The 13,685-nt window shown below is 40.5% G+C and overlaps 2 protein-coding genes across 9 annotated transcripts; one reads left to right on the forward strand and one right to left on the reverse strand.

Annotated features, from left to right (window-relative positions):
* Positions 1–974: 974 nt before the first annotated feature.
* Positions 975–8,580, forward strand: LOC113697590 (uncharacterized). 8 transcript variants are annotated; one of them, XR_011816659.1, is made up of 11 exons: positions 975–1,681; positions 2,042–2,218; positions 2,341–2,490; positions 2,600–2,701; positions 2,822–2,892; positions 2,991–3,058; positions 3,889–4,185; positions 4,477–4,570; positions 4,777–4,833; positions 5,127–7,143; positions 8,113–8,580. XR_011816659.1 is itself a non-coding variant. In XM_027217269.2 (7 exons), the coding sequence occupies exons 1-7, from the start codon at positions 1,469–1,471 to the stop codon at positions 4,128–4,130; spliced, it is 1,023 nt and encodes a 340-aa protein (XP_027073070.1). In that variant the 5' UTR covers positions 976–1,468; the 3' UTR covers positions 4,131–4,473. The 8 variants fall into 8 exon arrangements, 1 of the variants encoding a protein (XP_027073070.1); XR_011816661.1 differs by having other exon boundaries at positions 4,777–4,829; XR_011816656.1 differs by having other exon boundaries at positions 4,477–4,833.
* Positions 8,581–11,840: 3,260 nt separating this feature from the next.
* On the reverse strand, positions 11,841–13,259 carry LOC113694575 (uncharacterized). Its single transcript, XM_027213414.2, has one exon. It carries the CDS (start codon positions 13,183–13,185, stop codon positions 11,995–11,997), a length of 1,191 nt encoding a protein of 396 aa, XP_027069215.2. The 5' UTR covers positions 13,186–13,259; the 3' UTR covers positions 11,841–11,994.
* Positions 13,260–13,685: the final 426 nt, after the last annotated feature.

Below are 13,685 nucleotides of genomic sequence, written 5' to 3' on the forward strand. Positions count from 1 at the left end.
ACTAAGAAAAATGGATGAGTCCTAAGAGGGGTTGACGAGGTGATTTTTGGAACAAAGAACCGAGTTCCCCGCACACGCACACCTGTCAAGATAGAAACGCAATCGAGGCTTTGTCCCCCGATTTAATTCCGATGCTAAAGTCAATTATGTCATGAATCAGGAGTGAAAGTAGCGCTAGTTAAGCAAGTTATGAGTCAAAGAGAAATCAAGCTTCGAAAATCCTCCCCCTTCTCTAATAAAAAGAGTATTTATAGTAAGGAGACCGGTAAGAGAAATGATGGAACCTACTCCTCGTTACTTGCAAGGGATTAGTCTAGAATAATGGTGTCAAAAGTAGGTTTGAGAATGATAGCAGTAGCAGTCACATCAACCTATCTAGCATGAATCAACTTTTGCCTATAGATACCAAACGTCGAGCGACCGTATAAGTCTGACCTACCAAGGTGGTATCATCTCGGGAAGACGAAGTCGATGATGGACATTTAGATAGTTGAGATAGTTACCTCGATCGAAAGCATGGTGGGTTGAGTCATCTCGGCGATGCATCGAATCGAGTGAGCAGGGTTAAGTGTCCACAGGGGTCAATAAAAAATTCAAAGGAAACTGAACCAACATCAAACCAAATTGATGTAGAGACTCGAAGGAAACTGAACCACAATCGAACCAAATAGATATTTTTGCACTTGCTGGTGAATATTTTTGTAAAATTGTTTAAAAAAATATATAAATAAAAAAAGATTTGACCTCTTGATCAATATTCAATGATAATGGCCAATGACTCTAGTAGAAGTAGACTTGCTTTTCTTATCTAAAAACATATACACACGAGTAAGTTCTGTTTGACGACGCATCACTGGATCGTACAAATACAAAAAACAATCTGTCTAAATAAAGCCTAAACTAGAAACTTCTTTAGCGGTGTGGAAATACGTTGGATCCAGTCTAAAGTACGCTCGTCTCGTCGGGGAACTTGAAAGTAACCCTTAATGTCCTGTGTTGTGTAACTCGTGTTGGGTGGCGCACCCGTCTTATAACCGTTGGAGGCTTTGAGCCACGCCGAAAAATACATACTCCTACTAACTACTAGTACGAGAATACTAAGGGAAAGAATATTCCCTAAATTGTCCCCGATTCTCGATTCTCTCAGGAAAGGGGGGGAGAAAAACGAAAAGAAAAGAAAAGAAGAAAAAAAAAAAAGGCCTCCTCCCAAAAAAACACAGCACTGAGGGTACTAGTTGTGTATGCCAGCGAAAGCAGGGTCTTCCCCAACCCTAACCCCCCTTCCCCCACTTAGGGTTTCTCTCCTCTCCCTGGCCTTCTTTCTTACTATTACAAATTCCCCCAACCCAGGCAACTGACAATGACCTAACAATTTCACTTCTGTAATCTGTTATTTGGATCCTAATTTCTTAGCCTTCCCATTTATTTTTCCCTTTTCCTAGCATTTCCCCGGTGATAATTACTATTAATGGAAGCGAGGGTCGGGGTGTCTGGCCCCGGCGGGGTTGTAGACGGCGGTGCAAGGAAGTTCTTGTCCCAGCAGCAGCAGCCGCCGCCGCCGCCGCCTTTGCATCACCAGTCCCAGATTGGCACAGTACCTCAGCTTCTCGCTGGTGGAATAGCCGGAGCTTTCAGCAAGACGTGCACAGCCCCCCTTGCTCGCCTTACCATTCTTTTTCAGGTTTTCCCTTGCCTAACTAATAATTTTTTTTCTGCCCCCTCATTTCCTAGTCATTCAATATTTGAAAGATTTAGAACGAAAAGTACAAGAAACATGACCGATTTCGAACTTTTTTCGAAAAAATATACTTTTCTATCCCTAGAAGAAAATTTGGTATGTCAAAGAAACGGTTCCCCCTCCCCCCCGCCCCCGGGGGGGGGGGGGAAACACAAAACCCCCAAGTCACCTTTGCTTATTTTATGCTTGTTTTTTAGTTAGTTATTGTTTGTTAATCTGGGAAGATATTCAATTTAAATCTTGGAGTTAGTTATCGTATTGTATTTTGACTCTGTTTTATTTGTCAATCTTTCCTTACAAAAGGTCCAAGGTATGCATTCAGATGTTGCAGTATTGAGCAAGCCTTGTATATGGCGCGAGGCTCTGCGGATTGTTAATGAAGAGGGCTTTCGAGCTTTCTGGAAAGGGAACCTGGTTACAATTGCACATCGGCTTCCTTATTCTTCGGTCAACTTCTACGCCTATGAACGCTACAAGAGTGTAAGTGAGACTGCTGTGTTAAACTCATTTTCGTGCAGTTGAACTGGTTTGACAGTGTACGGTACCTTTGGAACTTGAATGTTAAGGTTGTCTTTCCTCCTGATCTGCTTGTCTTTTTCCAGTTATTGAAATCAATTCCGGCATTCAGTAGTCATGGTGGAAATGCAAGTACAGATGTCTTTGTGCATTTTATAGGTGGTGGATTAGCAGGCATAACGGCTGCTTCTGCCACATATCCTTTGGACCTTGTCCGGACCCGACTTGCAGCGCAGGTATAGTCATTTGACTGCACTTATACTCTTTGTAAAGATGAAGTATTTTACTCCCCTTTTAGTTTTGTCTTACCCTTCTTAGTTGACTGGTATGTTTACAATTATACAGAGGAGTGCAATATATTATCATGGCATCTGGCATGCACTTAGTACCATTTGCAGAGATGAAGGCTTTTATGGTCTGTATAAAGGGCTAGGAGCAACACTGTTGGTAATTTTTTTCTTGGGTTATGTGCTCTTGTATTGATGCATCACTTGTTACTGTAAATTTTTGGGTGATTAATCAAGGCTGGAATCAGTAAGGCTGTTAACGTTATTACATGTAATGCAGGGTGTTGGACCCAGTATAGCCATAAGCTTTTCAGTCTATGAGACATTGAGATCATTTTGGCATTCAGAAAGGTGAGTTATAATTGTTCTCAGCAACTTTTGATGTTAGTGCAGGCTGATCTGTAGCTTTTTGTGGTGTGATTCTGGATATGACGTTCACTTGTTATCAGGCCTGATGATTCTACTGTCGTGGTAAGCCTTGCTTGTGGGAGTCTTTCAGGCATTGCATCATCGACTGGTAACCTCTCAACCACCTTAATGGAGTTAAATTATGACAACATTTTCTTCCCTTTCAACAGTTTGGTACTCAACTTACATTAGCGATCACATGCTCATGTTGAAAAATTGTCCATCTAAATTGGGCAGTTTATTTTGTTTTATAAAGTGGTTGTCTTGGCATGGGATCTTTTTTTATTTTTTCCTGTGGTTTGATGGGGGGGTAGATATCCTGATATGCAAGGCAAACTGATTATGCCCTAGGTTGTTTGTCGTCGGTATTGAAAATTGTCACATTACATGTCATATTCATTCTTCTTAGAATACTCGAGACGTGTCCATCAAGGAGTCTGGGTTTGCTGAGTAGGATTTTAACTTATTTTCTGTGCCATGTCATCTCTCGAAAAATCTTACTATGAATATGTCAAAATAGTTCATAGTGCTAATTTGATTTTATTTGCTCATCCAAATGGCTAAAATGTTGACCAGATTACCAGTGAATGGAGAAGCTCTTAACTATTAACTCCTCTTTGAAGACAACTTAATCATCCTTTTCGTGAAATCAGTGACAGGTTAATTTCTTTTATTTTAAGTGATAAAAAGTGGGATGATTGGATTTAATTGTCCAAGTTTCAAATTATATATGGCTGAGCACATGGTAGTCTTGTACGCTGAATGCTGCTATCATGAAATACAAAGTAACTAATGAGATTTTTTTTAGTGATTGACAATGGGTTTTCCAAAACCCTAGGTAGTTTTGTAAACTTGTACATTATATACATGATCTACTGCTATTTGTGAAGAAGATGATGAACATTTTTTTTCCTTCTGTTCTCCTATAATTTGATGCAGCAACTTTCCCTCTGGATCTTGTGAGGCGGAGAATGCAATTGGAGGGGGTTGGTGGTCGTGCTCGCGTGTATAATACTGGTTTGTTGGGGACATTTGGGCACATAATCCGCACTGAAGGCCTACGCGGCTTGTATAGAGGAATAATGCCAGAGTACTACAAAGTGGTACCTAGCGTAGGGATTGTTTTCATGACATATGAAACACTGAAGAATCTTCTATCCAGTGGGCCTTTTAACTCATAGTCGGTGTGGCGTCTCCTACCACTGTCTGTGTTGCAACTTACCATTCGCTTGACAGGTAGAAATCAATCAGTCTCTCAATTTTGTTTAGGATACATGTAAGGGTAAATTTTCTTATATTACCTGGGGTTAGAATCCATGGTAAATTTTGTAGTTGCTGCCATGAAACATTTTTTATTCGATGTATAGGCTATTAGATAGTAGCAATCTCTCAAAGGGGAAATGTATCACTCCTGTTGCAGATGTAGGTCCTTTTTCGGGAACGTGTTTCTTAACTGATGATTTAAATCATCATGAAGTGTTGTTGTTGCAATTGATTTATAAGAATATAGCATTATGTTTCCAACAGGGTGAGGGAGGTTGAGCATTATTATTGTCGGCATGGTCTGGTTGACGAGTTTTAGCACATTGAAATGCCCGAAGATGCGCCTCTTAAGGAGAAGGTACATAATGGCAATGAATACTTCTCTCTCTATGGACAGCATGAGAACAGTAATCGGAATTGTATACAATGTCTAAATATGAATCTATTACATACTCACATGGGCTTCTTCGGTGATCTATTAAGTGAAATCGTTGGTTAATTACTGCGACAGCATAGCAATTAATCAAATTTCTTGGTATAATCTATCCTGCCTGGACCAAATAGGAACGTAGCCATGCAGAGCGTACGCGAATCCAGGAACTGAGATGACCAAGGAAGTAGGTACTAACTACTTGTACTATTGTTTAATCGAAAGCTAATTTGTTTTAGCAGATCATAAAAAAGAAAGAATCAATAAAAGTGGAGGAAATGAAATAGATCGGTTAACGCTATCTCTCAGGGAGAAGCCAATTCAATATTCAATTGAAGTCAAAAGAAAAGGAGAGCCCCATTAATTGTCTTTTTTATTCGTCTCACTAGTGTCAGGATTGAGAGTGCTAGGAAAATTCTAAGCCCATAATTGTCTTTTATGTACTAACTACTTCCTAATATGTTTTGTCGGAGAACTCCAAAAGTGCTTCTCCTTGGGGGACATGTACCACCTGACGAGTGAAGACGCTCAGACAAGCATGAGCGGAGCCAGCCACAAATGGAAAAGGCACGCATTCACTCTCCATCTTCGCTTGCAGTTCAGGCCTGATCAGCTAAGTTGGCGAATTTAAGCGTGCAAGTTGTCACTGATTTGGTGTCATTCCTGGGGTCAATGCCAGGCTATGACGAGGAATGATGAAGATTATGGGCCTTATTATCTCTGACATCCCCACGTAAGATTTGTTAATCTACTTCTGTAGAGGGTAGACGACTTCTGGTTAAGAAAAGCGCACTCGAGCACCTTTGCATTAACTGCTAGGGAATTCTATCCTACAACCTACACCGGTACACCTCAACAATAAACTTAAAAAGTTCTTGTATGTGCTCAAGTAACCTGAAGAAGTGTATTTTTTTTTCTTTTTTTAAATAAGAGACTTGAATTCAAAATTTTCTAAAAAGTTAGTAGTTAACTTGTTGTCTATATGCCCTTGTGGGGTTGCCATTCCACATCGGTTCTTGGGGGGTTTGGGGTTGGGTTTATAAGTTTCTGGGAGGACCTCAAAAGTTGCCGGCTTTTGAGGTTTCTTTTGGGATTTGGTTTATTAATCTAACTTTCGTCAAAAAAAAAAAAGCTAATTCTTAGGAAAAGGTCAAGAGGCAAATTTCTGCACAGGGTAGTTATACTGGGTTTCGTGGGGGGTCGTCACTTCTTAGTAGCAGCGGGCCTACTGGCTTGCCCTTGTGGGGTTGCCATCCCACATCGGTTCTTGGGAGGGTTTGGGGTTGGGTTTATAAGTCTCTGGGAGGACCTCAAAAGTTGCCGGCTTTTGAGGTTTCTTCTGGGATTAGGTTTATTAATCTAACTTTCGTCAAAAAAAAAAAAAAAACTTGTTGTCTATATAGTGTAAAATAATAATGTTAAAAGTTTGATTTCAAACAGCTACTCTGGGCGTCATTTAAGCAACAGCTATGCTTTTGAACAAGATTCGAACGTTCTACTTGAAAATATTAGCCACGCACTTTGAGTAACAGTATGTGTAGTCCATCTACCATGGACAAGGTATCTATGGAGTGCATATTTTGCCAACTTTAAAATCAAACAAAATATATCAAGGATTCCTCTACTTTGGGCACAGCATAAGAGATGGATTGGATAAATAGTTGCCTGCAAATGTTTAAATCTCTTGGGGTTAAAGTTCTTTGAATTCAGGGGATGGATGATAAAATCTTATCCTTTCCCTTTAGGCAGGGTATATGATAGAAAGGAACCATATATCAATCGACATATTAATCGATCCCTATTTTCTGTATTCAATGCAGCAAGTAGTGGGTTTTTTTTTTTGGGGGGGTTCCTTTTTGGTAATTCATATATCCAGTGCACAAAGATATAGTTGAGGCAGCAGGTAGTGCCAGCTAATTGCCCTTTTAGATTGCAATTTTTAGGAGTTTTTGTAGAAAAATTTAATATATGTAAAGTAAAAAGATTATTAAAAAATATGTTCACGAAAAATGTAAAAAAAATTTTGGGGAACAAATCACAATCCAAACAAGGCCAAGCTTCTACAATCGCTGGTCCCATGGTTCAAAGACTCGGCCGAGTCGTCACCGTCTCGGGCCTTCCCGATACGATACTGAGACGATACGGTTCCGAGATACTTGACTCGCCGAGACGTCACTGTGAAAAGTTAAAACGGCCGAATTACTTGGAGTCATCCCGAGTTGACTCGAATTTTTATTATTTTTACTAATTTTTTAATGATTTTGTTTATCACATTGTTTACAAATTTTAAAATATTAAATATTTCAAAAATTTGCGTCTCGCCGAAACCGCGATCGATGTGGAACGGTCCGACCCGCGACCGCAATCGCTACCGCGACTTTGAACCATGACTGGTCCTCCGGAGAAAGCAGTCAAGGGTGGGAGAAACGTCATTGTCTAAATAAAGGGAGTTGTCACCCTATCATTGGCTGGGGAGGAACAGAATCAACGACTGGTTCCAGGTGAGAGCACCTTATCTTATTCATAGCCTTATAATGCATCTATCTCTTTAATTGATTGATTATACTGACCTCTCCTCTATTTCGAGAATGATATATGCTAATTAACTTTATCAGCTATTATAAATTCCTCATCTGGTGTGCATGAGCTTATCAACCCTTGTTGTTTTAAGTTGTAACATACAGAGGGCTCGTGCATAACTACATTAATGCCCTAAGTAATTGCCCTCAGATTCACTCGGTGGTGTTCTTGAATCTTGACGTAGTTGATATTGGGTTAGGATCTAGGTAATCTGCATCCTGAGGTTTAGAGCAGTTTATGGTTTTGTTGATCAATCTAGTCCTCAGGATACAGATTACCTCGTCCTTACTGACAATGCATTATCTGTTCAATCTTCTTGTGAATACAAAAGAAACAGGATACTTAAAGGTAGCAGTCGTTGGAGGTGAGCATCTGCATCTTTTGTTCTTTTTCTGGTTATGATTTTGTTTTTGCACTTTGAAGGAGGCCTCATCAGACTTCAGCAAAGAACCTGCTGGTCTAGACTACTTAACCGTAGTCTTGATATTCTGTTTATGTCTTTTAGCATGTCCTTTGGTATTTGAGGGTGGGGGCAAACGGCACAGCTGCGAGGGAAACTAATTAGTGTACTACTTCAAGCTTGTAGATTATGCATGATTGGATGATGATAAAGAAATGGATGAATAGGTCTACTACTTCCCACTTTAAACAAATTATTCTGCCTTGGTAGGCCAACTAGTATTTACTTGCTGAATTTCATTAATAAGTAACAATTACGTTTCAATGAATGATGGGAGCTGAAGTTTTTGCTTAGGCCCCCTCTGCTATGCTAATTGCTCTTTCTTTTTTTGATGGTTTTTTTTTGGGGGGGGGGGGGGGGTATGCTAGTTCTTTACTCCTACTTTGGAAGACTCGTATTGAACCTCCTCGTATTGAATTTCGTTCCAAAGGTGCGCTATGTTTCATGCGGCAACGTAAATCGGAATGTTCCCCAAATTCATGCAAATCCAATCGGGGTATTTACTTCAAGAAATGACTTCAGATAGGACATGGACGGGAAAATGGCAGCTTCCGGTCTTTGAGTACACTCATAGATCATGTGATAGTATGTAATAGTCTCACGTATTTTCATACGTTTTCATAAATTACTTATTATCATTACCTTTTTTTTTATGTTTATCATTATATATTACTCACCATATCATACATCATGCACCATCATTTCTTACATTACCATATACCATGATACTATGTAGCTGTTGCATGTACCCATGATTTACAAATATTTTCCCAGATGTACACTTCAATGATTATGGTGGCATGTTCACTGCCACTGTGCTAAAGCAGATAGCTGCTGATTTAGACGTGCATATGTTTTACGAATAAATTCGAACTTGCCATTGTATTCCTTGGGGCAATTTTTGTCCAGTATCCTGATTGATAATTAATTTTAGACCAACTAAACATGAATGCTTTATGGAGGATTGCCCAAGAATTTTCCCCCACTTCCTCCTTAGCATATTCCAATAAAGGAAAAGGGAAAGATCGCTTTCTGAGGGATCAGCAAGCAAATGGGATACTGAACTCGTTTTAAAGCATATTTTGATCTCCTTAAAAATTCCAAGTTGCAGGAAAAAGCTACCTGCAAATTTGTAAAGCTGCATTGGGTGATGAACAGACTTTAAGGATCAAACTTTACCAATGCATCCCATTCCATATTATAAAAAACAAGTCTCTCTCTTAGAGTTAAGAACTAAAGATTTGAGTATGGATGGTAATGCGAGCAGGTGCTGGAGAGAAATGGAGCAGAAGAGGACAAATTGGCTCCATCCGATCCTGGATGAGAGGAGTCAATCTCCGACAACACATGAAATTAAATGAAGTAATTGTATAGTTAAAATTAATGGATGAGGAAAGAATATATACTGTTTCTTGTTTATCTTCTTTCTTGTGTATCGCTTGTAGTAAAAAAAATAAATAATAATAAAGAAAAAGCGAGTGTATTTTGTTAGATTAGTTTGCTTGATTCTTTTTGTTTTTTCTCTTCATGTATTGCACGTTATTTTTGAAAGACTAAGAAAAATAACACCTATTGCTAGGGGTGGCAATTTTCGACACGACCTGAAAACACGACACGAACCTAACACGAAATTAATGGGTTTGGGTTGAGGTTTTGGGAATTCGGGTCAGAATCGGGTTGGACCCGAGGAACCCGAAAAGAAAACATGTCGATTTCGAGTCAACCCGTGGTGACCTGATATGACCCGATATGACCCGTTTACGAATTAAAAATAATTTAATAAATATAAAAATAATTTTATCTAACTAACCTAAGTTATTCTTTTTTTCAAAGGCATTAATTACTTAATCATAAATGAATTTATTTAATTTGTGTGAAGTTGAAATTATTATATTTGGACAAATAATATATTATATTATTTTTTACTTTTATACTGTTTTAATTTATTTTATATTTTGTTTTGGATAAAACACTTTTACGGTGTTTAATTTATTTTAGATTTGGTTTGGAATTACTTATTTAAATTTTTATTACTTGATTATGTAATTAGTTTTGTGAGAAATTGATTTTATTAGAAATTACAGTGATAAATTAATAAATTAAAATTAAGTTTCGGGTCATTTCGGGTCGACCCGCCAACCCGTCAACCTGAAATTTTCGGGTTCGGGTCAGCATACCTGACCCGTCACGGGTTGGCGGGTCGGGTTCGGGTCAACAAATTTTCTGGCGGGTTGACCCGAACCCGACCCGCCAACCTGATTTGGACCCGAATTGCCACCCCTACCTATTGCTTTCCATGGAGAAAATCAAAACGATATCTAAACTTCATTTCATGCTAAAATTTTTTATTAAAAATTCAAAAGAATAAGTAGAAAATGGTTATGGGTATTATAAATACAAAAACTGTAATTGTAAAAAAAAAAAAAAAAAATTGTAGTGGCATCCGTGTGCACTCCCAGCTAAAGGGGCACCCCAAACCCTCCCATGCCATTCCTAGAGTTGAAGGCTATGTGAATCTGCTGCAGCCTTTTAGTATCTGCTTCCTCGATCTCCCCCCTTTGTTATCAACTTATAATGGTGACACACGAGTATAAACTGAGGAATTCAGCTTGCTGTATTAGACAGTGAGATGTGCAGCTTCTACTAACTATTTCGGTATCAGGAACAGAACGAGGTAGAATTAAACATTGAGCTTGAAGAAGGCAGCTGCATGCGCATGAGCTTTCCTCCACCATGTTTAGCTCCCTAGTTAATTTGAACAAAGCATCAGCAACCTAGAAATGGTCCTCATTTGAATGGTTTTAGACAAAGGAGAACTCAAAATCTTGAAAAGTGGCCGGAAAGCTTCGAATCTGTTGTTTTTGTGGAGGGTAGTGCAATCGATTTTAGACCAGCCATAGAACTAAGAAAGGGCCGACATGCAGGTCGGAAGCTTAAATATCAAGCTCAACTGGGACGATACCTACAATGGCAATACCGCTATTTTTTGGGGGATCCAACAGGGTAATGCATCATTATCTATCCAACAGGGTAGTATATATCAAGTTCCCTCCTCCCTTTGTTTTTTTTGGGTGGGGGTGGGGAGGAGGAGGGGGAGGCAAGAAGTGTTTTGAGTTCCTTAGTCTAGTCTCCCGAGTCCTCAAAAGTATTCCTGATTAGTTAATTGTAGCTTTTACTTTCCGTTAATGCAAAGGGGGCTTGCAATCATTCCAGTTTGGGCTGATAAGAATCCATTGTAAAAGCCATCACCTAGTACAGCTCCTCAATCATCAATTCCTATATTTCATGGTACCTGCAGGGAGATGCTTCCGGGGCATTTTTCCCTGGTGGTTTAAAAATTTCTTTTGCTTGCCCTGAACCTGATTTAATCATTTTGACACACTCTTGTCCCTTTCTCTCCTCCTCAATTTATTTGCGTAATACCAGTAGTTAGCTTCAAAAGCGAGTGTAGTAGTAGCATTCGGCTTCAGAAATCATGGTTTTGTTATTCCAAGAATATTGTCCATGATTAGAAATGAGTGCGTCTGAAACATAATTAACCTCTACATTGTACAACAATGATCATTAACGAAGTACTCGCTTTTTATAGAGAAACGTGAACTAAGAAACCTTTTGACTGGACAAGCCTCACGAGTTAAAAAGCAGATAAACCATAAGTAGATAAGTAATCAAAGCATCGTGCGCATTACACGCTCTTTAAAACCAAACCAACAAGTTGAAGAGAAAGCACTCGCTCCATTGTTCAGAAAACTACTCCATTGAAGTTGCTAGAACACAAAATACACTAGTAGTACTAGCACACAGGAGATGATGGTTTTAACAAATGATTCACTGAGATTATTGTTATTCAAATGTTATTAAAGCGGGATCACTTCTTGCAGAAATAACACCTACATCCGTACAATTATATCATTCCCCAGCGATTTACAGGGGAAAAAAATCATTGTACAACTGAACAAATCCACCCTAAAACTTGTAAAGAAAAGAACAATTAACTTAAAAAGTGAATTTCCTTTTCCAAGATTACCTCGTCCCAACAAAATTTTGAAGCCTTATGACCATACCCTCAAAAAAAAAAAAAAAAGAAAAAAAGAGGGAACTTTATGACCATGAAGCGTTTTCTTGCAAAAAGACATTCCAGAACCAGAAAACCCCAAATTTTCCGATTCCCCACAATAATGTAACGATGGTTCATGCAGGCATCCCATTCGCCGCTTGGCTTCCTCAGTTAAATGCCTCCAACAAGTACCTAGAGAGCAAGGGAAATCTCCATAATGCACCTCTCTTAAATCTCAGGTTTCACGTGATTCCGTCACCTTGATCTCAGCAAGAAGATGCTGAGTTCTTGACCCGGCCCATCATCCGGGTTGATTAGATGAAACGACTCCGAGTCCGCATTCCCTATCACACACTCATAGTTGGCCCTCATGTACATGAGCTCCTCGGACCCGGATCCGGGTCCTGATCCAAACCCGGATGGGATCACACCCGCCCCCACGGTTGTGGACTGCATGGTCTTCAGCATGAGTCGATTCTGATCAGTGGCCTTCCGGCGGACGGCGAACCCGAGTTTCCTGCCGTTGCAGAACAAAGTCCAGACTGGGACAGAGTGGAGAGGGCAGCGACTGAGCTCCGACTCCGGGGAGTCGTCCTTGAACTCGAGAGCGATTCTGACGAGGCCGCAACGCATTTCTTGGATCAATGTGGAGGTCGGGATGGAAAGCTCGAGGAGGAGGGCGGGTTTAGTATTAAGGCGGTCGTGTTGGACGCAGAACCAGACGTGACCGCCCCGACGGTGGCCAAAGATGGTGCCGATAACCATTGTCTTGGAGGGGCGCGGTGGAGCGGACGGCGGAGCGATGGTGGTTGGGGTGGGAGGCTCAGAGGAGTCTTCTTCGACTTGGTTATCGTGGTGCTGGGAATGTGGGTCGTCGAGGTCGTCACGGAGGGAGGTGCTGAGGCGTTTCTTGGGGGTGGCGGTGGCGGTGGTGGTGGAGGGGTGGACTGGAGAAGTAGAGGCCGGGTAGATGCAAGCGAGAAGAAACCGTCGTAGGGCGTTGATCTTCGTCATGGTATTCGCCTTTCGGAGTTGCTTTTTTTTTTCCCTTTTCTTCTTGATGAGTGATGATTTATCTGTGAGAAGGGGGGCCCTTTTTGGGCGGGTTTTTCTCAACTTCGAGAAGAAGAAGAGCAACGGATGAAGGAATAGAATAAGGGGTTCGCTTCGGCCCCAGAAGGATTCTTCAAAGAAGAAGAAAGCTTTAAAAAAAAAAAAAAAAAATTTGGTGGGGGGTAATCTTATTTGCGGTGTAATTTGGTTGGGAGATTTTAGAAGACGATTGGGGGATAAAAATGGGGAGGAGGTTTCGTCTTTGGGATGGGGTCCCAAGGGATTTATAATTATTGGGAAGCCAAGAGGGTGAGATGAGAGTAAAGGCGGGTTTCCATTCTGGATTTGGGCCTCAACCGCCTCATTCCCAGCCCAGCCCATATGAAGCGTCATTTAACGACGCCACTTTCCCAAGTCAGGAGGAGGGGGCAAATCCATTATCCCCTTCGCATGGAAAGGAAGAATGCAGGTCGGGTGAATGTTGTTGGATAAGAAGACGCAAAGTAGACTTAATAATTTAGAATGCTACTGCTACTACTACTAGTCTGAGTAGCCTTTAGGAGCATGATTGGAGGTAGATTATAGATTAGGGCGTAGTAGTAGGGCAGTCCGGGAGGTCTGTCCTCCTATTCGCGGACTGAGGAGGAGTGAATTTTAGGCTTTGTGCTGATAGGGTTGGTTGTAGGGGAAGGAAGCGACAAAAAAGGCTGAAGGGTTTTCAGGGAACGAAGATTCAGGTTTTTTTTTTTTGTTGACCAGTGACCCAATAATGACAGATTTTGACTTCAGGAGGCTTTACTTTGTCCTACAATCAATCTTACATAATAAAACGATTAGGACACGTGTAGACTGAAAAGAGAGCTGGGGAGGGAGGATGCAGCGGGAGACAGGAA

The sequence above is a fragment of the Coffea arabica genome, chromosome 6e, assembly GCF_036785885.1.
Source record: "Coffea arabica cultivar ET-39 chromosome 6e, Coffea Arabica ET-39 HiFi, whole genome shotgun sequence".
Lineage (NCBI taxonomy): Eukaryota > Viridiplantae > Streptophyta > Magnoliopsida > Gentianales > Rubiaceae > Coffea > Coffea arabica.

Coding starts and splice junctions, on each gene's coding strand:
- LOC113697590 (XM_027217269.2), top strand. CDS start 1,469: ATGGAAGCGAGGGTCGGGGTGTCTGGCCCCGGCGGGGTTGTAGACGGC. Junction 2,491..2,599: donor GGACCCGACTTGCAGCGCAG/GTATAGTCATTT, acceptor ACAATTATACAG/AGGAGTGCAATATATTATCA. Junction 2,893..2,990: donor TCATTTTGGCATTCAGAAAG/GTGAGTTATAAT, acceptor ACTTGTTATCAG/GCCTGATGATTCTACTGTCG.
- LOC113694575 (XM_027213414.2), bottom strand. CDS start 13,185: ATGACGCTTCATATGGGCTGGGCTGGGAATGAGGCGGTTGAGGCCCAA.